We start from the raw sequence: 26913 nt of genomic DNA on the forward strand, positions 1-26913 counted from the left end.
AGACCAGGTTCGATATCCATGCTCCCATATTACCCAATAAAGTACAGTCTACTTTCCCTCCTGTCTACTTTGAGCCGTATAGTCAAAGATGTATCAACTCTGCTGGTTCGAAACACCATGCTTCTCGGGTTTTTAACAGCGGACTAGGAAAGGGAGATCAACAACATACCTTTCATCTGTTAAGCATTCGATCTTTAGGCTTGATCATATTTCGTAACACTGCAATATTGAACTATTGAACTAAAGTGAATGGTATCTTGCCAGAAAGGAATCATTCAAAGAACACCATCCTCACCGTGAACCTAGGATATACTCATAGAACCTCATAACCATTCGTTCATCGTCCAAAATCATCCCGGCACCCATCTCCGCTTTCAAATCATTACTTCATCAAGCTCAATACCTCCGATGTTCGTCTCTACCGCCATACCCGCCGCCGTATCCGCCACCACCTCCATATCCACCACCATATCCTCCTCCATACCCTCCTCCACCGCCATGATGACCACTTCCCCTAGACCCTTGCCCAGGGTAACCTCTTCCGTCTCGCTCCTCGCTGCTACTCCTGCTTCCATGGCTTCCTCTCCTCCTCCTGCCATCCCTACCACCACGTCTCTCATCACTCTCATAATGCTGATCATAATTCCTTTCGTAGGCATCAGCCCTTCCACCATGGGGATAAGGCGCCGAGCCACCACCGCCTACTGGACCGCCATGGGGATAGGGAGCACCACCAGAGGGACCTCCGCCGTAGCCACCGTAGCCACCGTGGCTAGGAGGGGGGCCGGCGGAGTAACCAGCGTATCCGCCACCGTAACCGGAGGGACGAGGAGGAGAGGGGGGACGCCCACCGCTGTAGGAGCCATGAGAGGGGCCGCCGTAGTGGGGCTGAGAGCCGTAGGGTGGCTGGGAGGGGTGCGCGCCGTAGGAGGGTTGAGATGAGTAAGAAGGTTGGGAACCATAGCTGGGTTGAGAATACCCGCCGTACGATGGTCCAGAAGAGCCGCCATATGATGGGCCGGAAGAGCCAGCATATGACGGCTGCGAAGGATAGCTGCTGCTGCTGCACTCATAAGCTTGATGGCCGCCGTGGTGGTACCCAAAGGACGCAGGGGCGGGTGAGGGGCGGCCGGAACCATGAACGGAGGATCCGTACCCGGAGGAAGAGGGGCGGCTGCCGTAGTAGCGATCTGTTGGCGGAGAGGCATGGCGTGGGTCGGCGGAGGAGAAGTACGAAGCTGCCTCGCCGTGCGTGGGAACCTCGTGGTGAGAAGAGGAGGCGGAGTAGCCATACTTGTGGTCGGTGGAGGAGGAGGGCCTACCACCACCTACGCCGCCGCTAGGGGCAGAAGTGTCCAGATCGCGGGATTGGATCTTGCTCCAGAGGGAGCCCGCAACCTTACCGTGGCCACCATCAGCGCCGCATGAGGTGTGGCCACCACCGGGGCCGCGGTTCATAGGTTGACCGTTCAGGACATGGTTGTGGCCTTCCTTGACGGACTCGGAATCGAGAAGCTTCTTGTAGTTATGATGAGTCTCCCGAGACCACTGCACAACGGTGTCGTACATCGTGCGCTGAATTTCGATCTCTTGCTTGTAGTTGGCAGGATGGTGGAAGACCTGGAGGACGTCGGCGATGACCTCGCTGTCGGGCACACCGGGATTTTCCCAAGCGTAAACAACCCGGCTGTCGTTGGAGTTAGCATAGTTCGAAGATCCGAAGATCAAGCGGGGGAAAAGGTGGAGACCTACGGAACGACGTATTGAACAATGTTGGCGGCGACGCGACCGGCGCACGAGTTTAAGATGTTGGTAAAGTGGTCCTTGGAAAGCATAGAGTGGGTGGGGTTGTCGCAATCAGGGTTGTTCCACGGCTCAAGCTGCTGCTTTGCGCTGGTCGCGATGAGACCAGACGAGCCCTCCTTCAACACTTGAGTGACCTGGTTGATAATGGGGCGCAGGAAAGGAGCCAGCAAGCCAAGGATGAAAGCCGTCAAAGTCTCGCTGATCTTCTCCAGCAGACTCTCCAGACCGGGAATCTTTTCGATCATGTTGTTGATGGACCTGACAATCTTGTCACGAAACTCGAGGATTGGGTAGATCTTGGCGGCAGTCTTGACGGGGTCAAAGTTGGGGCTCATGCCAGGAACAACGTTGACGTTGCCAGCAGATCTGCTGTTCTCCTGTTCTTGGGCTTCAGAGGCAGCCTTCAGGCTACGGGCTGTGCTGGCATAGCCGTCACCGACACCCGGAAGCTTGGAAACGAGAGAGATAAAGTCTCCATCGTTGCTAGAGGAACCGCCCAAGTTCAAGCCAAAGAGGCTGAGACCGCGATCGCGCGAAGAACCGCCACCGGCTCCCTTGGTCAGTTGTTCAGCGGTCAGGAGGGCATCGTTCATTTCGTCAACCTCGGACTGGGTGAAGTGATCATTGGCCTCACCCAACACGGAGTGCAAGAAGTCGACTCCTCCAAAAGTGCCCGTGACCAGGGGCCAAGCGTACTTCGCCCCAGAATCGTATCCTTCTCCAGGCCTTACGCGCCTGAACTGTCTATTCTCGAGTTTGAGTTTAGTCGCAGTGCCAACGTGGGGAAAGACTGGACTATGCCCGCCCCGCCTTTCTTCCATATCGATTAGGACCAATTCGCAGTAGTTACTGTGGGCAGGAAAGTCCTCCAGGGTATGAAGGGCCTGTCCCAAGCACCTCAAGGCCTCGCACAAGTCAGACTCCTTGCCTCTGCCATGAGAGCCACTGGTATACAGACGACCGTAATGGATGCAACGCTGCAAGCTGAAACGGATATAGCCGGCACTTGTGGTGTTCCAGCCTTGACGATGGGCCAGTTCTTCGTTGGCGATATAATTCTTCATACCGGTATTTGGATCGATCTCGAGTTCTGCGGGGTGTACTGGTCCTCGTAGTCTTGGGTCATACTCGCGGGCATCCTTTCCGTCAGCGTAGCCAAGAGGGTTGTCGATATGTTCCTCGGGTCTGTAAACGCCCAGGCGCTCCTCGGTTACCTCGAACTCTTCGGTAGCGTATCCATGAGCCAGGAAAGAAAGAACCCAAACCTAGTAACAAGAGTTAGTGGATGGGATGAAACGAGGGCACGACGGAGATGGGACGAAAGACTTGCAATGATGCGGATGGTAGCCGCATTAACTCCCTTCAAGCTGCCGACATCGATAGCCTGGGAGTAGTCTCGGAGCCAGTTGCCAAAGTAGGTGCGCCCGACCATCATAGTGGTCCACTTTTTGCCGTTGATGAAGGCCAGGGTCTTGAGAACGTCTTCGATATCGCCATGTCTCCAGTTGTGGCCCTCGACCTGGGCGATGGAAGGAATGTTGCCAGCACCGAAGGCTGCAGCCTTGTCTGGGAGAACAACCAGGACCAGAGCTAGGACCAGCAAGACGCTGCCCCAGCCTATCCTGAGACCCGCCATTATGTGTAACTCGATGTGTGGTTTCGCGTATTATCTTTGTGTTTCCGCGCGCAAATTGATGAGGTTTTGGGTCAGATTTGAGATGAAAGAGGTCAAGATGTCATCCAGTCTTCAGTTTGCCAAGGGAGATGAGATGGAGAACTTGGTCTAGTAGCTAGTAGGCGCAGTACTTGCAAAAAAACATGCGCGTGACTCAGCTACAACCTGCGCAGAAGGTGTGTCTCGCGGACGTCTTTGGAGAAGTACAATTGGAGGAACCGGAGGACAGAGTAAGACAAGCGGCCTGAAGCTGGAAGAAGCTGTCCAGTGGGCAGATTACGAAGGATTTTGCAAAAAGAGGATGGGGATGGGGAAGGAACGGGCAAAGCTGCGACCTGAAGAGAGCTGAGCTTGGCAGAACCCTTGACGTCAGATTTTGAACTCCCACCAAATCTCAACTGCACACTGGACACTGCAGTGACGGGAAGCCGAGGCAGGTGCTCTCCTCTCTTCTAGAACGAATTGAGTTGCTCACCCACAGTCCAATACTACTGCCAAGTTCTTTCCCATCTGGCAAGGCTCAAAGGTGTGCCAAAGATCATACATGGATGTTACTTGACCTCTACGGCCTCGGCGTACATACGTACCAGGTAAGCTCCCAAGAGTTCTTTTGGAGCGGAGCCATCCTTGAATCCGCCGTCCCATCTCCAACAAAAAGGTCCCGTCATGGGTACACTAGAGGTAGGAAGTTGTGCACGGTGCTCGGTGTTCAGTTCTATACCCGGCCCATCAATTACCTAGGTAGTTTATAAGGCATGTTCTGTGTAGTTGTTCATCATCTGCAAGTTTGACTTGAAGAACCCAAATGACTTTGCGGTATCAATCCCATTGGACATCATCCAACACGGTCACATGAAGCAAAACAAAAGGACGGGAAACACTCCGACAAGAACAAGCATAAAATTGACCGGGCACAAGTCCCGTCCCGCATGGACTTGATCTCGTACCCACTTTGCTCACCACTGCACCGAGCCTTGCCCCGCCAAAACCCTCCACATTTTCATAGGGACCTGGCAATCGGCAGGCACCGCTCCCGACCGACAACCGAACTGAAGTTGGGACACCACAACGCGATTACTTGTACCCTAGAGATACCTGTTTATAAGACGGACGGAACCAACCCGTCGTCAGGGTTATCATAGATTCCAGGGTTTATACGTGCGGTTCCTTCAAGAGAGATCCAGGCAAGAGGCAAGATCCAGCGAAAACAACGCCGAACAAGATTGGAGTTGGGTTCTCTCTTCAGACCAAGGGAAAAAAAAGAGTTCGATTTCTTCGCCCTGCGCCGTCTTGGCGAACCCATCGGTACCATCGGATAACGCCACCCTCTGCTGACTGTTTTTACGCGCATTCCGTGGACGGGGGACCACAGCGACTCCAGCGAGTGACAACTTGGGAACCCCTGACGGGTACAGCAAGTCCGGGCCCAGAAAAGTCGTCCGTTCTTCAGGTACACGCAAACCACGCCCGACTTCCGTTCCCGTCCCTTCCCGCAGATCCTATCCCACAACATCAGAATAAGACCCCTTTTTTCCCTACCTACCTACCTACCTACATTGTTTCACTCTATTGCTGTTCTAATGCTCCAGTCTGGTATTTGAGTCTATCCTTTTATAAGCTCTTTGATATCCTCGTTGCGAGGTAGCCCGGATCCCCCGTCGTCTTTTTGACTGTTTTGGTTCTTTCACCGCCCAAAAAGTTATAAGCGAGAAGCGAGAGAGGAATCCCATACCCAAAACATCCCAGCCGAGACGTCGACCTCACTCTGCAGAGAGCATTGCATCCTGCGATCACAATACAGCAACCATGTCGGGCCGCACTCTTCCCACCCTCACCATCGACGAGGTCGAATCGCACAACTCGGCAAAGTCTTGCTATGTCACCATTGGCAGGAATGTCTACGACGTGACCGACTTCCTCGACTCCCACCCCGGCGGTGCTGATCTCGTCCTCGACTGGGCCGGCAAGGACATTGGCGCCATCCTCAAGGATGAAGCATCGCATACCCACTCCGAGGCCGCATACGAAGTCCTCGACGAGTCGCTGGTGGGATATCTAGCATCAGGAAACGGCGCTGCGGCGAACGGAGAGGCGAAGGACGGCGAGAACGGAACAGAACAGCAATGGGTTCATCCTCGGACGGGTATGTCCTGCGAAGAGGACCTCAGCAAGGACACCGACTACAACGCCGATTACAAGACACACAAGTTCCTCGACTTGAACAAGCCGCTGTTCATGCAGATCTGGAACGGTGGTTTCTCCAAAGAGTTCTATCTCGACCAGGTTCACCGTCCGCGCCACTACAAGGGAGGAGAGTCGGCGCCTTTGTTTGGCAACTTCCTTGAGCCTCTGTCCAAAACACCTTGGTGGTTGATCCCGCTAGTCTGGTGGCCACCCATCTCGTACGGTGTCTCCGTTGCATTCCAGGGCTTTGGCAGTGTCGCTCCCGTGGCCGGCTATTTCGGATTTGGCCTCGCTTTCTGGACTTTGATCGAATACATTCTGCATCGCTTTTTGTTCCACCTTGATTAGTGAGTATTCGCGGACCCTTTGCGCAGCACTCGAACACGCACTAACCCGCTTCTTTCCAGCTACCTTCCCGACAACCGCGTCGGCATCACCGCGCACTTCCTCCTTCACGGCATCCACCACTACCTGCCCATGGACAGGTACCGCCTCGTCATGCCGCCCACTCTCTTTGTCGTCCTGGCTGCTCCCTTCTGGAAGTTTGCCCACGCCATCCTGTTCTACAACTGGTACGCCGCCACGGCCGCCTTCTGCGGTGGTGTCTTTGGCTACACCCTTTACGACATGACGCACTACTTCCTCCACCACCAGAACTTGCCCGCCTACTACAAGGAGCTCAAGAAGTACCACCTTGCCCACCACTTCCTCGACTACGAGAACGGCTTTGGCGTCACCAGCGCCTTCTGGGACAAGATCTTTGGCACCGAGCTTGTGTACAATCCCAAGACGAACTAAGTGCCGCTCCTAGGTGAACCTAGTTCGGATATTGAACTCTCTTCTTCACACACACAGCCCGACTAGACCTTTGCAAGGCGTCGTTGGAGTACATACTTATTTGAAACAACCATTTTGTAATGAAAGAAAGAAGGAAAAACAGAGTATGTACATGGGATAGGATTCATGGAGTATTGACGCCGTACGTAGGCACGGGTGGGCAGGATATCTCATATCACGGGTTGGGCAGCTGGGGAATCACAGACAAAAGTCAATGGGAAGGGGTTTTTGCTTCGGTTTGGGCTGGTCGGCCGGTTGGTAGGCAAAGGGGATGGGGCGTCTAGCTGTTGGGTTTGGCTGGACTGGACTGCGGTGGCAGCAAGGGGGAATCATCATGGGTATATGTTGCTTCTTTTTGGTTGTTGGTCAATACCCCCTAATGTTAATATGAATGACTTGGAAGTAACGTCACTGAAGATATGCTATTCGAAGCAGTGTCTGTCATGAACTGTTGATAGTTGAAGCACACACATTGCTGTTGGCAGGTTCAGGGGTAGTTGGGTTGAGATTGTGCACTATGTTAGCTGGACTTATTGCTACAGGAAACTTATCGAGCTTCACTATGACACCGCACACTTTCCAGTCATTTACTGTAGCTGGGCCCAACCTGGGCAAAGGCGGTCAATGCAAATTCTTGGCATCGAACAAGTTTCTGCGAGCGGAGGTCACGTGTCCATCATAGAACCTGCCGCCGGCTAGCCAGTGATGGGCCGCCACAGCCTGAAGTTCGCCGGCCCAGCGCCGCCCAGACCCCCTTGAGGCTGCCATTTCGGTTCAATCCATTTTATTGCCAGACCGGAAACTGCGCCTCCCAACGTCCAACTTGACAATTCCTCTACCACCTCCAACCTGAGCCCACGCCGCCGCATCTGGTTGCTCTAGTCACAGAGCGCGCTTGTCTGAAATCGTTCCAAGTGTATTACCTAACTCTCGACGGCAAAGCGAATTGAATACCGCGATCTAGACAGAGCAAATCACACCACACTTTCCCACAAAATGTCGGGCTTAGACGTCGAGGCCCTCCTCGATTCCACTGCCTCTAGCAAGGAGCAGCAGATGGATGTCGACCCTCCTACCACCAACGGCGGCGCTGATCAGAATGGTTCCAAATCCGAACGCCGCGACCGTGACAGTGACCGCGATAAAGAGCGCGAGCGAGACCGTGACCGGGGCCGAGATAGCAGCAGGGACCGTGGCAGGAGATATCGTGACCGTAGTTCGGGTCGCCTTCGCAACTCGTCGAGTGAGGCTGGTAGAGACACCCCCCGCAGTGATGCCGGAAGTCACCGAAGTAGGCGTCGGAGCCGGAGCCGTGATTCTGGCAGACACTCACGCCGTCACAGAGATGGAGACTACTACCGAGGCCGCCGAGGCCGCTCCCGATCTCGCTCCCCGAACCGCTACTACCGGCCCCGGGGCGACGATCGCCGCGACCGCGGTGACAGCTACCGTCGACGTGACGACGACCGCCGCAGCGGCAGAAACACCCCAAGGGCCCGGGATGGTACTCCTCAGCCCCTGACCGAGGACGAGCGCGATCGTCGCACCGTGTTCGTGCAGCAGTTGGCTGCCCGTCTGCGCACTCGCGAACTCAAGGAGTTTTTCGAAAAAGTCGGTCCTGTTGCCGAGGCCCAGATTGTGAAGGACAGGGTCAGCAATCGCTCCAAGGGGTACGTTACACCGCAGTCCCTCCGTTCCCGCATACAAAGAGACGTAGGCTAACAAATATTGATAGCGTTGGTTATGTTGAATTCAAGAACGAAGACTCCGTCCAAGCCGCTCTACAGCTCACTGGCCAGAAACTCCTAGGTATTCCTGTCATCGTCCAGCTTACCGAGGCTGAGAAGAACCGCCAAGTGCGCACCACAGAGACCTCTGGACACCACCCCAACTCGATTCCCTTCCACCGACTCTACGTGGGCAACATCCATTTTAGCATCACGGAGCAAGATTTGCAGAATGTGTTTGAGCCCTTTGGTGAGCTCGAGTTTGTACAGCTCCAGAAGGATGACAACGGTAGGAGCCGTGGTTACGGATTTGTACAGTATGTCCATCACATCTTTCTGTTCTTTGAAGACACAGTGTTTGCTAACCCACCCCGCTAGGTTCCGTGACGCTGGTCAGGCCAGAGAGGCCCTCGAAAAGATGAACGGGTTCGACCTCGCTGGTCGCCCGATTCGTGTGGGACTTGGAAACGATAAGTTTACCCCAGAGTCCACTGCCAATCTCCTGCAGAGGTTCCAAGGCCAGAATCATCATCAACAATTCCAGGGATCTGCTTTCTCGGGCGCCGGTGGACGTGGCCCCGCTACCTCCAATTTTGATCGCGCTGGCGCACGCGACAACGAAAAAGGCACCGGTGCCAGTGCTCTCGACGACACCGACGTCGCTGGTGTCAACTTCAACAACTATAGTCGTGATGCCCTGATGAGAAAGTTGGCACGAACTGACGAGCCACCTGCTAGCGTCATTCCTGAGCGACAGATTCTCAAGCCCAAGACGGAGACCAAGCCGCTGCCTGTCAACGTGAACATGGCCAGCCGATGCGTTGTTCTCCACAACATGTTTGACCCTGCTGAGTATGTCAATCCCTTGTCCCTTCGGTCTTATCGGATGCTAACCGTTTAACAGGGAAGAGGGTGAGAACTGGATCAAGGAGCTCGAGGACGATGTCCGCGAAGAGGCCGAGGCCAAGTATGGCCACGTCGTTCACATTTCTCTAGATCCCAACTCGGCCGGCGACATCTACCTCAAGTTCGATAAGGTCCAGGGAGGAGAAAACGCCATCAAGGGCTTGAACGGCCGGTATTTCGGTGGGAGAATGATTACCGCTGCACCTGTTGTGGACGCGGTCTACAGCAGTTTGTTCTCTCGCTCAAAGGCGATCTAAGACGCTAATCACGACTTTGACTGCGTTTCCTAGGCATTCTCACTGTAAGCTTCTCCGACTTTTCATCCAAATTCCAGCATGGGGCTAACATGATTGCAGAGTCTCGACAGCCCCACGAGGGAGCGACGGTCACTTATCTCTAGGATCCCCTGTTGTCTTTCATGCCGTCGAGCGAGCAAATTGTCCTGCTATATATCCATCCAGCCATGCAACATCTAGCGCAACCAGTGATGGACAACATCCAGCATTCAAGTTTGAAGATGCTCTCTCAAGGTTTCACGGCACACTACACCACAACCGGTCTTCGCAAGGACCATTGATCCCTCGCTGATGAAGATGCAATGACAGACAATCGTCCCCGCTGCTCTCTTCTCACTGCCATTTTTTCGAGACCGAAGAAGCGAACTGGGTGGACCGGGGGTTTGCTCTACTGCTTCTTCATCTGCAAAGCAGCTCTTCCCACATAGCGGTTAAGCGACCGAATACTGATTTCTGTCTTGCACCAGAAGAGACAACGGGAGACTTTGTCGTCCGTGGAGAAGGCGAGACCATAGTGACGGCGAGATTCTCACCATAATGCGCTTGCAACGCAGTCGAGCCACGGGAGACTTATACTATGCACTGACGCCGTGCATCACGAAAAGGTATCAACCTCTCCCTTCAGAGCTCGACTTATCCTACAACGTCCGGTGGCGTATTTTTCGATGCAATGACCATATTTCATAGATGCATTTACTTCGGTCGTCGTATAGCGAAATTGTATTAGATTTGGGGAAAAAAAAATAAGACGGGTGATTCAAGCTTCATCATCTCCCATGCTTATGTGATTGTTGATCATTACGACCCTGTGAAGGTATGCCCACACCCCTACTTTCTGGTCGGGGCGCAAATATGAATAGATACCTGACTTGATGCAGTGAGTGATTGGTACAATTAACTAAGAGCTGATAGCACCTCAGTCTCGTCGAGTCCCCGAGGCATTGATGCAGATCGTTTCGTATCACACTGATCGTGGTTGGTGCCCTGTCTCTTTCTTTGTTCAATTGCTACACAACACTACGAGTGTAACACAAGTTCCACCGATGGAAGAGAACCTGTTCACTTTGCCAACCAACCTCTCCCTCTGTGTTCACCACTTCCTCGTCCCAATCAGAAGAGCAATGGACATGCCATGCTATTTTTCAGATCAACCCCAGTATTCCTCGACTCCTGTGAGATGGGGACTATAGCAGCTGGTCATCGATGTTAGCGGGCTGAGGCCTCTTAGACTCCTTTTGACAGAGCGGTAGTGAAGCTGGAAATATCTTCAGCATCAGCACCTACTGAAATCGCCTGCAAGTGCAATATCTGGCGATTGGCAAACGCCCAGTATCTCTCAAACTTATTTATGCCAACCTCTGCTACAGCTCTGTTCACTACCGGTTACTGAAGCCATACTGGATACTTTCGTTAACAGTTCACGGATGACAGTCATCCACCCCAACGGAAAGCATCACCTCCTTCCACAGTCCGACACAGTCTCCGCCTGCAAAGTGTAACAATCTAGACGTCGTTACAAGAGCCGCAAGCGCAGGTTTCGTTGCCAGTGTCAACAACTTGCCACTTCACTCTCACAAACCTGTTTGCACATCACCGTCGTTTCTGTCCAGCGATGTCAATGAATTAATCGACTTCGGTCAAACTGTCTCGTCTCATATCTTCCACCAGAAGACGGACGAAACGGTCGACGGATGCTTCTAGCCACAGTCACACAGGAAACGAAGGTTCAGATGGAGTGGGTGCCCGGGCAACAAGTGCAAACAATCGTTGTCAACTAGTGTGAATCCATCTCTCTCCTTTCGTCTGGTCGTCGGTCTGCCAAGAGCAAGTGGTAAATGTGTGCTCGGTGGTTTGATCACAACTCCTTCTTACTGCTGTATGTCTGCGTGATCCAGCCTTGGTTGCAGCTACCAAAATGCCTTTGGGAGGAAAACTGGACGCAAATAGCTTCAGCTTGCCATCACTTTCTTCTCCGGATACCCGGTCAGAGCGAGACAAATACCTCTCCAGCTTTCGGATATTTCAGCGCTGGTCACTATATAGCGTTGATCTTCTGACAAAAAATCCTCTCCGGGCCATCTCTTCCCGCTGCTACCACCAGAGTCCCCTGGGAGTTGTCACTGCGAGCGGCACTTCATCGTGAAGTGAGCGGTGTCGCGTACGCAGCGTACTCAATTTTAACGGACGTTTCCATATTGGAAAGACCGGTACTCCACACAACTGCCGTCTCCTAACCTTGAATTGTTCGCATGAGCACATGTCCGCATTCACAGGCGTGAGTAGCAGTTGAAGTGGCAACCGACTTCATACCATCTGCTCAAATTAGATTGACACTTCATAGAACACTGTCCAAGGTCGAGTCGTCTTGTTCTAGAAACGACTGCGGCCTTCGACACAAGGAAGTAACCACGGGCTTTCAACAGATCCAATCAGGGACTGGACTGCTTCCTCATTGCCTCAGCAACCGGGAGAGTAGAAGTATCTGTGGATCTTCACTGTCAAATTCAAACTCGTGTGACCACCTCAACTTCAGATGATAGCTCGTCTGATCTCGTCAGACCCAGTTTAAGCATCGGCTTGCAAACGCCAGTCATCATCTACTCCCAGAGTTCAGGACACTGAAGAAGATTCTCCTGCCCATCAACAGCTGCTTTCAGGTCCCATCTTCCCGGTTACTGCGGTAACAGAGGTCACAAGTATCCCATCTCCTTCCAGTCCACGACGGACCTGGAGCCAGCACCTTGAGACAAACGCCGCGAACATCCGGAGGACACTCGTCTGAACTTTTGGCTCCGTCCTTCTCCCTTCACTTTTGGTCACGGGTCACAGAAACCTTAATTCTACGTCTACTCCGTTTCCCCGACAACCCCCACGAACCCCAAAAACTCGGGAGGGTTCTGCAGCATTTAAATCCTCGCCGGCCCTGCGCACTTCTTCCTTTCTCCAACTTTCTACTCCCACTCTCTTTTCTTTTCGAGTATCCATCGCCAGACCTCCTCCTGCGCCTGGATCTCGAACTTTAGGAGTCAACTTGATTGTGCGCTGCTAACCAAAACTCTTCAAACGTCTTCCTTGACAACTTCCTCTTCGCTGTCTGCGAAAGTATTTCCCACACCCACAGCCATCCCCTCGCGTTAACCACACATCCTCCTTACCGACCTCAGTATTTCCCCACCCATCCTTGACCTAACTCTAACTGCGCTCACATCGCGCTCACATCACCATGGGTCGCGGAAGCTTCTCCAGCGACGGCTCGTCTGACGCCGGCGGCGCTCGCCTTGCGCTTTTCTCTCCCCCGCCAAGGGGAAACCAGCAATGGCGGTCTGATACTAAGAGCTACAAGACCGAAACTCCTGATACGGACACCTTCCCCAGCGAACCGAGCGGGAGCGAGAGGCAGTCAGGAGGCGCCCGCATCAACGGCCACTCGCGACACTCGTCGATGGCCTCGGCTGTCTCCATGCATTCGTCACATTCGCGCTCTAGCAGCAGCACGTATGTTGGCAATGGTCATGGTCAGCTTCAACCTTTCAACAACTTCCAGCCTGGAGCTTCACACCACCCTTCGGGACCATCACGTCCTCCTCAGCGGTATCAGATACCTGATAACCAGGTGACGCCGCCTAATAAGGTGCAGCAACTGGGGAAGGGTTTGAGTTCCATGGAGCTCATTCGCAGTGGAGACCACCCTGCTATCTCTGTGAGTCCCCTTCCCACCTCTCCCTCACCCTGAGCATCAACTAACACCCAGCAGGACATCCGCAAACACGCCGCCGATGCCAACCGTCGGCTCTGGGGACTTAAACACGCTGTCGACAGCTCTGAACACGTCCCTTCCGAATTTCGCGAGGGGTTTGACGTCGATATCACTCAGGTTCTCAAGCACCTGACCACCATCTCTAGCGCTGCCGAATCCTTGGCAACCGGCCTCGATAGGAAAAGTGACGAGTGCGAGAGCCTGCGCACAATGTACTCGTCGCAGACTATGGATTACGACGGTACTCGAGCGCAGCTTGAAGCTGAGCGTGCTGAGATCAGGGCTGAGCGGACAAGGATGCTGAAGTTCGAGGCCGACATGAAGGCCGAGAAGGACAAGGATGAGAGGGTTATCAAGGTATGTGATTACTCGAGAACATTGGTGCCGGCAGACGACTAACAAATACGTAGGCCCTCCAAGAACAAATCGCCGGCAAACGCCACCTCTGGATGCAAGTCCGCAAAGACCCTGAAGAAAAGGCTATGGCCTTGGAGATGCTCTCCCGTTCTTCCACCCCCTACACATCCGTCACCGACTCCTCCGCCTCCCCCACCCCCACTGGCCCTCGCGACTGGCAAGCCTCCCGCGCCATAAGCTCAAACACTCGTCCTCCTCGCAGCGGCCACAACCTCATGCCCGGCACCCACTTCGGCGGCCCCCTCCCCCCTCGCTCTGTCTCGGGTTTTGCCATCGCCCACTCCCAGCGACTCAACTCCCGTGGTGGCCACAGCTCACACCGCAAAGGCACCGGCCGCGTTGTTTCCGAATGGGGCAGTCCCGTCTCTCGTGGCTCAGCCGGCTCCGGTCGTGGCGGTGGAAATCGCTCCCACCATCACGGTCCTCCCACCGCCATCTTCATCCCTCCGACACCCAAGACCCACGACGAGGACGGCCCAACCGCCACCTTCTCCGGCAAACTCACCCACCTATTAACAGTCGTCATCCGCGCCTTCACCCACAAATACTTTGGCAAACCCATGCCAGAAGTCGAGTCACGTCTCCGCAAGGAATCCCCTTCCCTCTTCTCCTACATGTGCGACCTCGTCTACCCGGGCCGCGGCCGCAAGATAGGCGAATCGCACGTTTCCTTTCTCCTCAACGACGACGTCTCCCGCCCTTACCTCGTCGAACGCCTCCTCGTACAATACATCACATCCACGATGCTCCAATCCGAGGGATGGACGGGATACGAGCCCTCAGTCGACAAAGAAATGGCTTCCCTTTCTGCGCGCCTCAAGGACTCTTCAGGCGCCCAAAACCACAGCAAGACGCACGAGCGCCAAGCAATGGTCAATCGCCAGGCGGAACTGGTCAAGCAAATGGTGGATCACCCGAAATGGGCCGAGTTCAAGAACTATAAGGTGAATGACCATTACCAAAAGTTCAAGAAGATGGTGGGACCGTTTTTGCCGCCTGGGCCGAAGAGCGATGTGCGTGATGAGGCGCTGTTTGATTTGTTTTCGATTGCCGAGAGGGCGTGGAGTGTGGCGCAGATGGGATGGGAATCCAGGATGACGTATGTCTATCTGTGGAGCGAGACGTGCACTAAGTTTGTGGAGGCGAGTCATACGGCGGTGAATAGTGAGGTGCCGGCGGGACAGTTGCAGGCGAGGCAGATGAGGATTTCACTGGTGGTGACGCCCGGGGTGACGATGAGGGATGATTCGAGGGGGATGAATATTGGGACGAGGTTGGTGAGACGGAGTGATGTTTTGGTTATGGTTTAGGTCTGTCTGTCGGACATTTGTTGTTCGACTGCCTGACGATACAGACCTATCCAATCATCGGTCGGGCTATACCAGGCATATTTCGCTTCTTCTTGCTTTATTCGACAGCACGCAGCACACAACATCATTACGACTTGCTTCCTTGGGTCTTGGGTCTTGGGGTTTGATCGCTCAATGATTTCACGGCATTCACACGGCGCATTCACGGCGCAGATAACAACATGATACCCTCCTATTTCCTTACACGTCCATGGGGTAATGGCCATTGGTAAACTATTTGGGAGTTGATTGGGTTCACTTTTCCGACTCTTTTCCTTTTTTCTTTTTCATATTTGGCTTGGTCGGGGAAAGAGAAACGGAAAACAGAAAAGCACAAAAGCACAAAAGCACCAAAAAAAAAAGGGGGGGGGGGGGGGGTCAACAGTTTGCTTGTGGAGGAGAAAAGGAAAAGTGATGCGTAATCAACATACATCATACTTATCACTAATAGCATCAACTTTTTCACTTTGCAATCTGCAACTTCTACCTCAATTTAACTTCAACAACAACAACAAACAACAGCACAAACACAACACACCCAAACATCCGATACGCACAAAGCATACCTAGCAATATCACCACACTCCGAACACACGAACACCCCAAGGAGTTAGTATAGATAGGAAGTACCCCTCACCCCGCATCAACATCCTACCTAGGGACCCATCATCTACCTACCTCTACCTACTCGGCCTTGCTTGACTTGTCTTGTCTTGGCTTGTCTTTCATGCATGAGCGGGACCAGACGGTACCGATTTGGGATTCTGGGTCGGTAGGTAGGTATCCTTGGAAGGCATGCTGCATGGACTGGCTGTCTATATCTGGTGGCTAGCTAGGTAGGTACATCTAGCTGGCCGTCTTTATGTGACTGGCTGGCTGGCTAGCTACATCTGGGGAACGAACTGAACTGACATGACACGACATGCCATGACATGACATGTCACTTACTGACTGGGCATCCGGGGGGATGATGGCGCATGACTCACAGAGCATCATGGGAGGGAATGATGGGATAATAATGGGGCATCACTCACAAATCATCACTTACAAAGCATCACTCACGGGATATCACTCACAGGGAAGGAACTAATGAGGGGAGAATGGAGTTTTTTGCTATCAACTCACACTTCCAACACGGAGTTTGAACGGGGTTTGAACACAACACAACACGACACACGGGGCATCACGGGGAATAATGGAGGAATGATGGAGGAACCAGAACGGAGTAGGTAGATTTTGCTTATTCGCGGTTTCAGAACAGGACAGGCTGGATCTTGGTTTCGGTTTATGGTATGGGTACGGACGGGGTTTGATTGATTGAGCGCATGGGACTTGAGACTTGAGACTTGACTTGCTCAAGAGGGTGGGTTTTCACTAGAATGGAATCGAGAATGGGAATGGGAATGGGGATGAGAATCGAAAGGGGATGCAAAGGGATTGGGAACGGTAGCCGAAGGGGAATCGAAAGGGGAAGAGAACAACGGATGGGGGGTTTGCGATCACCAGGTAAGGGAATTTGCGAGTGATACAATACCTACATCGCTCCATGACACATGGCTAGATTGCTTCACACAGCTCTCAAACTCTTACTCTTTTCTTAATGCAGAGAGAGCTTTACACAGACATAATACCATAGAGAGGAACAAAAACTAGTGCCGAGTCCCATTTTTTCAAAGTGACATGTCCGAATCTCCCAACCTGATTTCAACCACCCAGAGACCCAGCAGTACTCGTCAAGACATGCTTCACCTGCCTCGCTCGCTTCTTTTCTTTCCCTTGCTGAACCCAGACAAGTAACCGGTAGCCATCAGCCAATCAATACCGATTCAACAACCCCCAAACACAAGTCCCCTCCCCAATCCCCCGTCCATCAAACATCCACAACGCCTCATTTTGACTTTGACTTTGACTCTGGACCTGTCTCTCGCCAATGTTCTCATCATCCTGATCAACTCCCATCAACCCGGGCATGTCACCATCACTCATCGCATCTCTCGCGCCCAAGTCTATGTCCATGTCTATGTGACTCTGGATCTCTGTCACCAGCCCATTCCCTAAGCCGACTCCTCCCAACCCATTCTCATAACCACCACCATCACCACTCTGTACCAAGTCATTACTGCCATCATGAACGACAGGATCAAATTCGTCGTACACAAACCCCGTCAGGTCATTATAGACCAGGTCTCCCGTCGCATATATCGGGGAGATGTCAGTCCAGTTGAAGTCGTCAGGGAGAGACGGGAGGGATATGGAGGGAATAGTGGAAGCGGCGGCGGCCCAATCTGCGACTCCTGGGGACAGGACTGGATTGAGACTCGGGTCGATGGGGATGGTCTCGGATGAGGTATGATTAAATGGAAAGGTAGTAGAGGTATGAAAGGCGTTGGTGATGGCGGTGTTGATCTCGGATGTTGCTGCACCGAAGTGCCCTTGTGCGAGAGAAGGAGGCGCGGTAGATTCTGGAGTCGTTAATCCTGTGGTTGTTGTCGAGGTACCGGTGGCAGGTGTGGTGGTTGAGCCACCCGCTCTAGAAGCGATACCAGATGGTACTGACGTTGATAAGGAAGCCGTCGAGATCCCATTTTGAACCGTGGACGTGGTAACAGACTTGACAACCCTCTGCCTCGCCAGTCTTTTCCTTCTTCCACCAACGGCAACAGCGGCAGGCTTGACAACCGCTGCTGTACCTTCTGATACCAGACCAACCCCCACGCCTTTCTGCCCCAGATCAACACCCACCGCGCGCCCCAACCGTTCCCCAACCCCCCTCACCACCCCCCTCGCCTGCCTCGCCAACGGATTCCGCTCCTTCATCTCCTCAAACCGCTCCTCCGCCCACTTAAACTGCTGCACCACCTCCCCCACCATTTCCCCCGTTTCCTTCTCCTTCGGAAAAAGAATATACACAGCCCCCATCAACACAATCGCATCAAACGTGCCAAAAAACAAGGTAAACGTATTCTGCCTCATCTCCCGTCTCAAAATTTCAAAATGCGTTCGTTGCGCTCTCAGCATGGCCAAACACCCCCTTTCGACCGCTAACCGGCGAGACAAGGGGCGCGTGAAGATATACGGACGGTGCAAGGCCATGAAGTTGAAGGCGGTCAGCTGCGGCAGGAGGGCGCGGGCCCAGGGGATCCAGTAGCAATGGGGCAGCGAGTCGAAACGGGTGTCGGGGTTGTGTAAGCGGAAGTAGGAAGGGATGGAATCTTCGAGATCTACCAAGTGTTGATGGAGGAGATCGACTTTGGAGAAGGACGCTGGGCAGGGACCTTCTTTCTCTAGGGCTAGGATGGAGACGAGTTGGAGGGTGATTTTGTAGGTCCAGAGGATGCGAGTGAGGGGCGTTGGGGGGTCACTCTCTTCGGAGCGGGGAATGATGGGTGTAGGAGAGCGGCAGTTGGTCATGGTGGTGGTGGTGGTGGGAAGAGCGACGTCGATGGGTAGAATGGGCGGGTTGGTGGTTAGGTCGATGGCGGAGGGCCGGCCAAGCGTAGCACCGCAGTGGATGTCCCAGGTTACAAGAATGAGCCAGACTTTGCGGCGGCGTTGGATTTCCCATTGGTTTTGGAGGATGGCTTCGGCGGTGGCGGAAGGCGGAGGACGAGGGTCGAGAGAGGAGCGGTGGAGGCCGAGTTCTTGGGCGTCGCGGATGGCGGTGCCTATTGCGTGCCACTATGGCCATGTTAGAGACTGGTCGTTGTGAAGAGAGGGATGAATGTACTCACAGCTTCGGGAACCATTGCGACAAACTTCAGAAACGCAGCCCTCACGAACCCAGCCAGAACTGTCGTCAGTGTCATCTGCCTCTTGCCCAGCAGTGACAAAATAGCCACACCAGACTCACTGTACTCCTTCGCTAGATCCTCGAACGTCATGTTTCCAGCGTACTTGAGATTCTCAAAATCCACACCTCCTTTGACTCCCAGATTTGCCGTCCCCCTACTCCCAACTTTTCCCTTTTCACTACTACTGCCCTCCCCATCCCTACCATCCGCTACCACCTCCCGAGCCCCCTTCCCAGTCTTCTCAGGCAAAATTAACATGACTATACTCATCACTTGGAACAACAACGCCGGAAACACCCTCAAGTCCGGCGGTATTGCCCCCGGGCCCCCATTATTGAACACATTAAACGGGATTTTATACCACTCCTCTAGCTGAGCATCGAATATGTCTCGATCCAGCATGGAGTACTGCCAGTTGAAGTCCCGAAAGTAAACATCGACCAGTCTCTCGATGTATATCCTCGCCGGTAGCTGACGGATCAGAGACTTGTAGCGGTTGACAATGTCAGTTGGCGATGTTGATGCTCGGCCATCCGCGTTGGACAGAGGGAGTGTGGAGGATGGGTGAGGTAATGAGGATGACTCGGAGTGATTCTCGATCTTGTGAATGAAACTGAGGGTGGAGGTCGAAGCGCCGGTGGTCGAGTAGCCGAGGTTGGCGACGTTGGCAACGTTGGAGGGGATGTGTTGGTGGTCATTGTTGTCATCGGTGGAGGATTCTCCTGACCAGTGTCCCTCCGTGATGCTACCCTTGTACTCATCGAGCCCGGCTCCGGGAGTCACTGTTTCAGTCTCATTGGAGCTGGTCCGTTGTGCTCGCTTTGGCTGCTGCTGATGCCGTTGTGTTTCTTTGGCGGTGGGAGCTCCAGACTCATACTGGCAATCATCTTGTCTGTGGCGGGAGATGCAGTTTGTACAAGGGAGTTTGCGGTCACACTATGGATATGTGGCGGGCGTTAAGAGATGTTTGACAACGAACTTTAGCCAGGGTCAACTCACCTTCTGTTTCCTCCGGTGACACTCTGTGCAAGAAATGACTATCCTCCTTCTTTTCCGTGGTGGAGGCCTGTCAGAGACAGCGCCGGTATGGTGACTTGACCCATTGTGATTGACATTGATGTCAAAGTTGGAGCCTTCCTCGAGGCTCAAGGCAGTCATTTTCCTGATTTTGTAAAGTGTGTTCCTCTTTCATTGATTTTTTGGTCTCTAGCTCTGGTGGACACTTGTGGGATTAGCACACGTATCGCGAATGTATCTTTCTTTTCCTTTTTCAAAGATCACAATTAGCCACTTTGACGATCACACCCTCAACGTCGAAAGGACTTTCTGCTTGTCATGAACTCGAGCTGTCAGACAATGGAGGGCTCACGGCAGGCAGACACCTTGATCCTCATCGTTTGTAAGCATGAGGAATCAGAAGCGAGGAAGGGAAAGTGGGGGGCTAATCAAACGTGCTGTTGATGTGAGGCGGGAAGGAACCTCACTGGAGTATGTATTGGGGGCGGGGGAAAGGTACGATCGTCCCTCTGAATGGCTTCAATTCTGGGCTGACGACCGACATCAGTAATTTCATGTCTGGAATGACGGACCCGTTCCGCGAGGCTGCTTACCTTCTTAGAGAACAAGCCTTGTGTAGAGGTAGTTCCGCTCGATGGACAGAGGATCTCTACTGCCCGCGGAAACACCGAAATGGTCAAGTTCGTCGTCCCACCATTGCCAGATGCGGAGACGTCGTCGAGGGGGAAGCGAGCCCGGGGATAAGCCAGTTAACTCCGCGACCCCGGTCTGTCTTTTCTGTGTAAAAAGATCTTCATCATTCGTCGCTTTTGGGAACTGGCTACTTATCGAATGCAACGAAAAGAGAAAACACAGGCAAATAAAGTAAAGTTCAAGACATAGTGTACAGAAAGTGACATTATGGTGGTATACACAGCAAAAAACAGCAGGCCAAAAGTGCCAAGCATCTATTATCGCCCAAACGCCGTTCGAAGCCGCCCAAATCCTTAGAGAAACCCTTGGCCCAGATAAATAACAACCTCCCTCCTTGCCCGTGCCTTACAAATGACTATGGTATGTTTTCTTCCACGATATATCCATGGCCTGCGACCTGATACAGTCCCGGCCAGCAGAATAACTGAGTGTGATTACATGATGCCACCAAGAATTATGTAGACGCTCATCCCAGTCATATGAAAACGAAATATCCTCCGCCATCCATCTCTTATTCCCCAGTCTTCTATGCCAGACGCTCCCGGCGATCCTGGTACGCCTTCCAGGCTTTCCTCCTGTAGCGCTCGGCCTCGGCCGGAGGATCCGCCGCGGTAATGATGCCACGCCCAACAATCGCGATATCGGTGCCCTTGATGTTGACAAGGTTATCGGGCGTGTTGTACTGCTGACCAAGTCCGTCGCCCTGAGGCGCTTCCTCTCCCGGTGGCGGCAACTTGCAGCCCGGTGTCATGTGGATGAAGTTGTCTGCTTGCGCTTCTTGCTCTGTCGTGCTTTCGCCGTCTTCATAGCTTGGGGCCAAAGCTTCCTTGGTAATGCCGTTCAGGTTCTGCTGCGCAACGTAGCCCATGACAAAGCCCTTGTTCTTGCGCGCCGCCTTGACACACTCCCATGTGTACTTGCCGTCCATGAGGCAGCCCTTGGACGACATCTGGGCCAAGATCAGCAGGCCGCGGTCCAGAGGCGCCTCCTCGATGCCGGGGAACACTATCTCATCGTCCTCCGAGATGGTCTTGACCAGACGTGGCGAGTCGGCCGGCTCATATGTTTGCGTGACGGTCGTGATGGAGACGATGCTACTCTTCCTCCCATCCGTGTCCTTTGTGGTGCTGGTCTCGCGGGTGACGACCTTGCGCAGCTCCTCAACCTGGTCCTCGGCTTCCTCGTCGGCGAACTGGTCCGCAACCGGGGTGCCCACCGAAACCGACGTCTTGACCTCGTAGGGGACGCGCTCCCTCCACTTTTGCGCGGCCTGGGCCATGGCGCTCACCATGGCCTCTCCGGCGTGGATGTCGGCGTTGGTGATGTGGGCCCATTCGACAATGCGCGCGGTGCCGGCCGTGTACTGCTTCTGGACGGTGCTGCCAATGTCGACGAACTTGCGGTCCTCGAAGATGAGGAAGCCGTGCTTCCGGGCAAGGGCGGCCAGCTTGGCGCCGGTGCCCGTGTGCGGGTGGTAGTCCCACCCTGTGATCAGGTCGTAGTGGGTCTTGAGGACGACAATCGAGGGGCCCACCTTGTCGGCAAGGGCGAGGAGATCCCGCGCATGCTCGACATCGGCGCTGAGGCAGAGGTTGGACTGCTTGACCTCCATCAGGCGGAAGAGGTAGCTGGTGAGGGGATGCGTCGAGCTCTCTACCCGCTCAGCAAACGACTGCTTGAGGGACCAGTGTGGCTGCGTTTCCTGACTTGTCGACATGTTGGCTGTTGTGATTTGAGTTTGTTGGATGTACAGCGGAAGGCAATCCAAGAAAGATATCGAATACACTCGAGGTAGCTATTGTAGTTGGACAAGTCGTGTGAGTGAAAAGAGCTCTCGTCAAGAGTGGAAAAGATCACTAGGTAAGGATGGAGCTAAGCTACCTAAAAAGAATTGCCGGCACGAGGTGGGATGGTGGGGTTGTTGAAGTCTAAGCTTGACTCGTGTAGTCTAAGTAGTGACTCGGCAAAGGGAGACCAAGATCGGAGTGGTCGGGGGTGTTTGTTGGATTGGATTGGGAAAGTTGAGAGAAAGAATCGAGAGGTCGAAGCAGCTGCATCGATCTACATATGTAGGTACGAGCGGGAGGAAGAACGAAGTGAAGGGATGTGTCAATGTCTGGCCCACGAAAAAGAGAAAAGACCGTCGACGGGATTGATTGGGAAGCGCCGAACTCTCGATACAGTGCCCTATCGCCGAGGACGTTGGGTGGACCCTAAAAAGTTACATGCTCTACAGTGTGGTGGGTGACGGTAAAGGAGGTAATGGCCCGGTGGGTGGTGGTATAGGTGCCGGGGGGCCCGCCAGGGGGGTGGGGGGTTCACTCAGGGTCGGTCGGGTGTGCTGTGCAGGCCACACTCTGCATTCGACCCTGCAGCCAGCGCCGGCAGGAGGAATTTTTGGGACCTCTACCCGACATAGGTGGCCCGGGCAGCCAACCACGGCTCTCCACTGGGGATCCGGATGGGGTCCCGCCTCGTTCACGGGGGGTCGGAGCCCTCGCGACTGGATAATGTGTCGACGATGTGACCCGACGGGATGCGTTGCTTGGGACCCGGGAGATGGATACCGTTGCTGTCACCAAATGGATTGCAATCTTTTTCCTCTTTTTTTTTCTTTTTTTCTTTTTCTTCTTCTACTCAGGAACAGGCAGCTGGACTAGGGACCCGGAGCGTCCCAGCGTTGCCGTCGTTGTCACCTTCATTGACCTGGTAATCAAGAGCGGCATCCTCTACCGATGGGACCGTCCTTTCGCGGCACCAAGACACTGGCAATCCTTATATTGGTTACCGTAGGAGCATATTAGTGTCAAACTGGCGACGAATGGCTCTTTGGCTCGAGTTCACAAGAGCCCCTCCAAGCCAAGCCTCCCCCCCTTGGCCCTTCAACCCCGTACCAAGACCAGGGGCGATACCGCCGTGAGGGGTTATAGTAGGCAGCTAGACCTAGACGAGAGCTTATGACGGTCTCGACCGACCCGGATCTCGGGAGATGAGCTGTCGCCCTGTCGTTGTGTCTGTCTCTCAATCAGGAAAGCATGGAATTGGGATGGACGGCACAACCAAGGCAACACCAACAGTGCGAAGTCTTCTGGTTGTTGACCATGTCTCTAGATCTGAGGATCGGCCCCAACCTTTCCCCCAAGTTCATTCATATTCCCCAGCTATCGTGCCGTAAATATATCCTTGGCAAAGACGAGATTCCCATGGAACTGCGAACCCGATGGACCCCTCCCTGATGGATTCCCTGATGGATTCCCATATGGACCCTCCAAGGACCCTTTCCGGCCCTGACTGGATTCTCAGGACCTCGAAACCGGTGCCCCGGGCCCTTGTAACCTTGCTGACTGGACGGCCCACCGAGTCGGGAGTCAAAGCACAGAGAAACGTCGTATGGGATCCAACCGAACGAGTTGAAGGTCAGCACGCAACGTTGAGATGCCAGGGAGGGTTTTCACATGTTCAATTCCGCTTTTGAGGGACTGTCACCTGACAACGGGAGACCGCATCCTCAGGCTGAAGGGGTGGTGGACAACATCATGTCACTCCGAGTCTGCACTCTAACCGACTCACATGGATGTGGGAATGTGACGACTGATTGATAATAACCTCTCTTTCTGTTGCTGAAAGCGAGACGGGAAGTTCCCAGCGAGGTCTTTGGGATCCATCCAATACGTCGAGCCAAATCACTTGATTCCACCACAAGTCCAGACCGCGAGTCCGCGGTTTCCCTGTCTCGTGTCAGTCAACTTTGGGGCTGTTCAACTTGGGCAAGAGCCAGGTACCCCCCTGACCCATCCACTTGCTCCAGCTCAGGTCCTTCCTTTGCGTCCGGTCACTGAGGACGAGACGGAGTGGGGAGTACAAAACGAATTGCCGTTGGAGATCAGTTCAGACGTTGGCCAAGCTGAACCTCAAAGCCAACCCAATAGTTTGGAGAGCATTCGGGCCGGGCCTGCACAGACCATTCGGCCGTTGCCAGCCGAGTCGTCAACAATTCCATCTGCATTTCTCGAAGCGAAGGGCACTTCAGGCTGCACCGCTGCACTGCACTGCTTGGTACCTAGACTACTATGTACATATTCCCGCCTCGCTTCGTCTTCGGGACTCGCTACTACTCACGGGCAATTACAGCAAGGATCATATTGTCGTGAACCTTGTCGCCGTCATTGGACGGGGAAAGCTCCGATCGCTGAACCCAGGCCGCGGGGAACTCGGCGACAGGTGACAGGTTACATTCCAGGAACCAACACCAACACTTTCATCGACTGTTCACATGCTAGGGTTCATTAACAGAGAAAGGAAAAAAAAAAGAATCGTATTAGAGCTCCCAAACACCAATCTCGGACATCTCAAACATTGATGGCCTCAGAAAAAGAAACAAGACAGTGACCAGGCAGACCTGTCACAGGCGGCGGGTGCCATTTCCGAGACGCCTGTTCCCGCAATCCTAACTAGTGTAGATGCCGCACTCTGATACCACGAAGAAAACACCAACTTCCACCATTCTAAACACATACTCTAGTTTATACTGCTGCTCGCCAGCGTGTTCCTTTATCCTTCCCTTCCTTTGTTGTATCCTTCAACCCTGAACAATACGAGCCCTGACTATTGCAGTTAGGTTGTGATACAACTTGCATCTCGGTGGAGCCCAATGACAGGCTACCGACGACAAAAAGAGGTTGGCGGCCTCGAAAGCTTGTACGCATCCCAGTTTCGCAGAGTCGCATCGGATCTTCGATCTTCCTTCGCGGAAGACGGAAGATGGAAAGCGGAAGTTAGGAAAAGAACTCTGCAAGTGAAAAAGTCAGGATGCAGAAACGCGTTACGGCTAGTCTTGCATATGTACAACGCCTCACAAGTTTGTCGTCGTCAAGACATCAATTTGACCGCGCTTGCGAAAAGCCCTCTGATACGTGCAAGTGCGAGCTTAAAGTTGTGTTCCATGTCACGTCGCCGTTGACATTCACATCTCAATCTCGCGCTTATAATTTCGGATCACCACATCAAGTTACCCGGACCGGACCGTTGGGATTTCTATCCTCGTCCTTCGTGCTATTGATACAGTGCCATATGCTCTCCAATGCAGTGTTAAACAGCATGCCTGTTCTCGGGATTCACCTGTCAAGCTTTTCAGCCTACCTGCGCCAACGGGTGCTCGCCTCGCCTCGCATATCAGAGAGCAACACCCGCTGCTGCTGCTTCTTCTGCTTCTCATCGTGCATTGCGGCCAAGGTAATGCATCGCATCGCAAGGCAGCAAGGCGTACGGTACAGTATATCCCCGTTTTCTAGGCAGTCTAACGAAATCTCTCACAACTGCCAACAACCACGCCCTACTCTAGTGCGCTTATTTTTTTCCCCATCCCTCTTTCGGAATAAGCACCCTCCATACACGGCATGATCGGCGTCCCGAGAATTGGTTACGGGAATTAGTAGGGCTAGAGATGCGTTGTTCGAGAACAAAAAGGGTGCAAAGATCTTCGTGCTTCGTTGGCACTTGGAAGAAAAAAAAAAAATTCCCTCGGCTAGCGATGCAGGAAGAATCGAAGCGAGAAACAAGGCAATAACCGAAAGACAACCGATACGCCGACAACAGCATTCACGAGGAGGAAAAAAAAAAAAAAAAGGAACGAGAAAAGATTGGTCGTCGATTGTGCATAGCCTCTGCCAACTGAACGTGATCAAAGGAGAAACTGCACCATTTGCACCAACCCAAGAATGAAAGCCAAGAGAGAACTCCTGGCCTGTCGAAAATCGGGAACTCATGGGAAGGGAGATGCGCAAAAAAAGAAACCGATAAGAAAAAAATGCCGCTTCCGAGCCCCCCAAAGTCCAGATATCAGGCGAAGCACCGATGCTGTGGGATTCCCAAATTCCCAGTACATAACATCCTACACGTGTACGTGTACAGTATAAAAAAGTTTAACGCCGGTCGGTTGTCCCCATTCTCGAACAGAGCGCGATGTGTACTTAGCGGCTACTACACTACCTACTGTGCATACACTAGTAATTCAGGACCAAGAATACAGTAGGAGCACCATAACGGATACGGGCCTTTCGGCGACGATCCCGATACTGATCACACCTTTCTTCTGGTATGCACCACCAAAGAAAAAAAAAAAAAAGTTTAAAGGAAGTTCCGGCAAACTTTCACTGGTAGAGGTACTGTACCTGGACGGAGCTAAGCTTCCGGGAATTAGTGTAGACTAATCCACGACCAACAACAACCAACAACAACAACAATTGACAACGTAAGAAGACTGGAGTGTTTGATTGTTTTCTTCGGGAAGTACATTCATTCATTCATTCGGGAAGTCCCTCCCGACTCCGACTTTGGAGGTTGTTAGTGGCAATAAAATGGTTTTCCGATTCCTGGCTGCTCTGTCACTTGATCGAGGTCCAAAAGGAAAAGATAAGGTTTGAGGCCGAATCCCATGATCCCGTCCGTCTTTGTACATT

At 53.3% G+C, this 26913-nt stretch overlaps 6 protein-coding genes across 6 annotated transcripts; 3 read left to right on the top strand and 3 right to left on the bottom strand.

The window, feature by feature from the left end:
* Nucleotides 1–317: 317 nt before the first annotated feature.
* Nucleotides 318–3540, bottom strand: B0T23DRAFT_157511 (glycine rich protein het-c2). Its single transcript, XM_062832653.1, has 3 exons — nucleotides 3137–3540; nucleotides 1753–3071; nucleotides 318–1687 (listed from the first exon to the last, which is right to left on the bottom strand). The coding sequence occupies exons 1-3, from the start codon at nucleotides 3440–3442 to the stop codon at nucleotides 397–399; spliced, it is 2916 nt and encodes a 971-aa protein (XP_062691433.1). The 5' UTR covers nucleotides 3443–3540; the 3' UTR covers nucleotides 318–396.
* Nucleotides 3541–5141: 1601 nt separating this feature from the next.
* B0T23DRAFT_157533 (inositolphosphorylceramide-B C-26 hydroxylase) lies at nucleotides 5142–6703 on the top strand. The gene is made up of 2 exons (XM_062832654.1): nucleotides 5142–6012; nucleotides 6073–6703. The coding sequence occupies exons 1-2, from the start codon at nucleotides 5288–5290 to the stop codon at nucleotides 6461–6463; spliced, it is 1116 nt and encodes a 371-aa protein (XP_062691434.1). The 5' UTR covers nucleotides 5142–5287; the 3' UTR covers nucleotides 6464–6703.
* A 795-nt stretch (nucleotides 6704–7498) lies between these two features.
* On the top strand, nucleotides 7499–9392 carry B0T23DRAFT_429375 (RNA splicing factor Pad-1; the record flags this gene model as incomplete). Its single annotated transcript, XM_062840190.1, has 4 exons — nucleotides 7499–8172; nucleotides 8238–8546; nucleotides 8608–9081; nucleotides 9134–9392. 4 exons carry the CDS (start codon nucleotides 7499–7501, stop codon nucleotides 9390–9392), a joined length of 1716 nt encoding a protein of 571 aa, XP_062691435.1.
* Nucleotides 9393–12535: 3143 nt separating this feature from the next.
* Nucleotides 12536–15031, top strand: B0T23DRAFT_157603 (uncharacterized protein). Its single transcript, XM_062832655.1, has 3 exons — nucleotides 12536–13131; nucleotides 13186–13545; nucleotides 13599–15031. Exons 1-3 carry the CDS (start codon nucleotides 12655–12657, stop codon nucleotides 14913–14915), a joined length of 2154 nt encoding a protein of 717 aa, XP_062691436.1. The 5' UTR covers nucleotides 12536–12654; the 3' UTR covers nucleotides 14916–15031.
* Nucleotides 15032–16635: 1604 nt separating this feature from the next.
* B0T23DRAFT_157682 (uncharacterized protein) lies at nucleotides 16636–20089 on the bottom strand. Its single transcript, XM_062832656.1, has 3 exons — nucleotides 19745–20089; nucleotides 18686–19681; nucleotides 16636–18632 (listed from the first exon to the last, which is right to left on the bottom strand). Exons 1-3 carry the CDS (start codon nucleotides 19901–19903, stop codon nucleotides 16770–16772), a joined length of 3018 nt encoding a protein of 1005 aa, XP_062691437.1. The 5' UTR covers nucleotides 19904–20089; the 3' UTR covers nucleotides 16636–16769.
* Nucleotides 20090–20542: 453 nt separating this feature from the next.
* On the bottom strand, nucleotides 20543–22653 carry B0T23DRAFT_381392 (decarboxylase,orotidine phosphate). The gene is made up of 2 exons (XM_062837259.1): nucleotides 22337–22653; nucleotides 20543–22250 (listed from the first exon to the last, which is right to left on the bottom strand). The coding sequence occupies exon 2, from the start codon at nucleotides 22170–22172 to the stop codon at nucleotides 20982–20984; it is 1191 nt and encodes a 396-aa protein (XP_062691438.1). The 5' UTR covers nucleotides 22173–22250; nucleotides 22337–22653; the 3' UTR covers nucleotides 20543–20981.
* Between the last annotated feature and the right edge of the window lie 4260 nt (nucleotides 22654–26913).

The sequence above is a fragment of the Neurospora hispaniola genome (genome assembly GCF_033458365.1).
Source record: "Neurospora hispaniola strain FGSC 10403 chromosome Unknown B0T23scaffold_5, whole genome shotgun sequence".
In the NCBI taxonomy this organism is placed as follows: domain Eukaryota; kingdom Fungi; phylum Ascomycota; class Sordariomycetes; order Sordariales; family Sordariaceae; genus Neurospora; species Neurospora hispaniola.

Bases quoted from the DNA above. Each gene is read 5' to 3' on its own strand.
- B0T23DRAFT_157533 (XM_062832654.1), top strand. From the start codon at position 5,288: ATGTCGGGCCGCACTCTTCCCACCCTCACCATCGACGAGGTCGAATCG. The intron at 6,013-6,072 runs GTGAGTATTCGC...GCTTCTTTCCAG, and splicing joins TTTTTGTTCCACCTTGATTA to CTACCTTCCCGACAACCGCG.
- B0T23DRAFT_381392 (XM_062837259.1), bottom strand. From the start codon at position 22,172: ATGTCGACAAGTCAGGAAACGCAGCCACACTGGTCCCTCAAGCAGTCG.
- B0T23DRAFT_157603 (XM_062832655.1), top strand. From the start codon at position 12,655: ATGGGTCGCGGAAGCTTCTCCAGCGACGGCTCGTCTGACGCCGGCGGC. The intron at 13,132-13,185 runs GTGAGTCCCCTT...AACACCCAGCAG, and splicing joins GAGACCACCCTGCTATCTCT to GACATCCGCAAACACGCCGC. The intron at 13,546-13,598 runs GTATGTGATTAC...ACAAATACGTAG, and splicing joins AGGATGAGAGGGTTATCAAG to GCCCTCCAAGAACAAATCGC.
- B0T23DRAFT_157682 (XM_062832656.1), bottom strand. From the start codon at position 19,903: ATGACTGCCTTGAGCCTCGAGGAAGGCTCCAACTTTGACATCAATGTC. The intron at 19,682-19,744 runs GTGAGTTGACCC...ACATATCCATAG, and splicing joins GTCACCGGAGGAAACAGAAG to TGTGACCGCAAACTCCCTTG. The intron at 18,633-18,685 runs GTGAGTACATTC...ACATGGCCATAG, and splicing joins TCGCAATGGTTCCCGAAGCT to TGGCACGCAATAGGCACCGC.
- B0T23DRAFT_157511 (XM_062832653.1), bottom strand. From the start codon at position 3,442: ATGGCGGGTCTCAGGATAGGCTGGGGCAGCGTCTTGCTGGTCCTAGCT. The intron at 3,072-3,136 runs GCAAGTCTTTCG...TCTTGTTACTAG, and splicing joins CGGCTACCATCCGCATCATT to GTTTGGGTTCTTTCTTTCCT. The intron at 1,688-1,752 runs GTAGGTCTCCAC...CTCCAACGACAG, and splicing joins ATTGTTCAATACGTCGTTCC to CCGGGTTGTTTACGCTTGGG.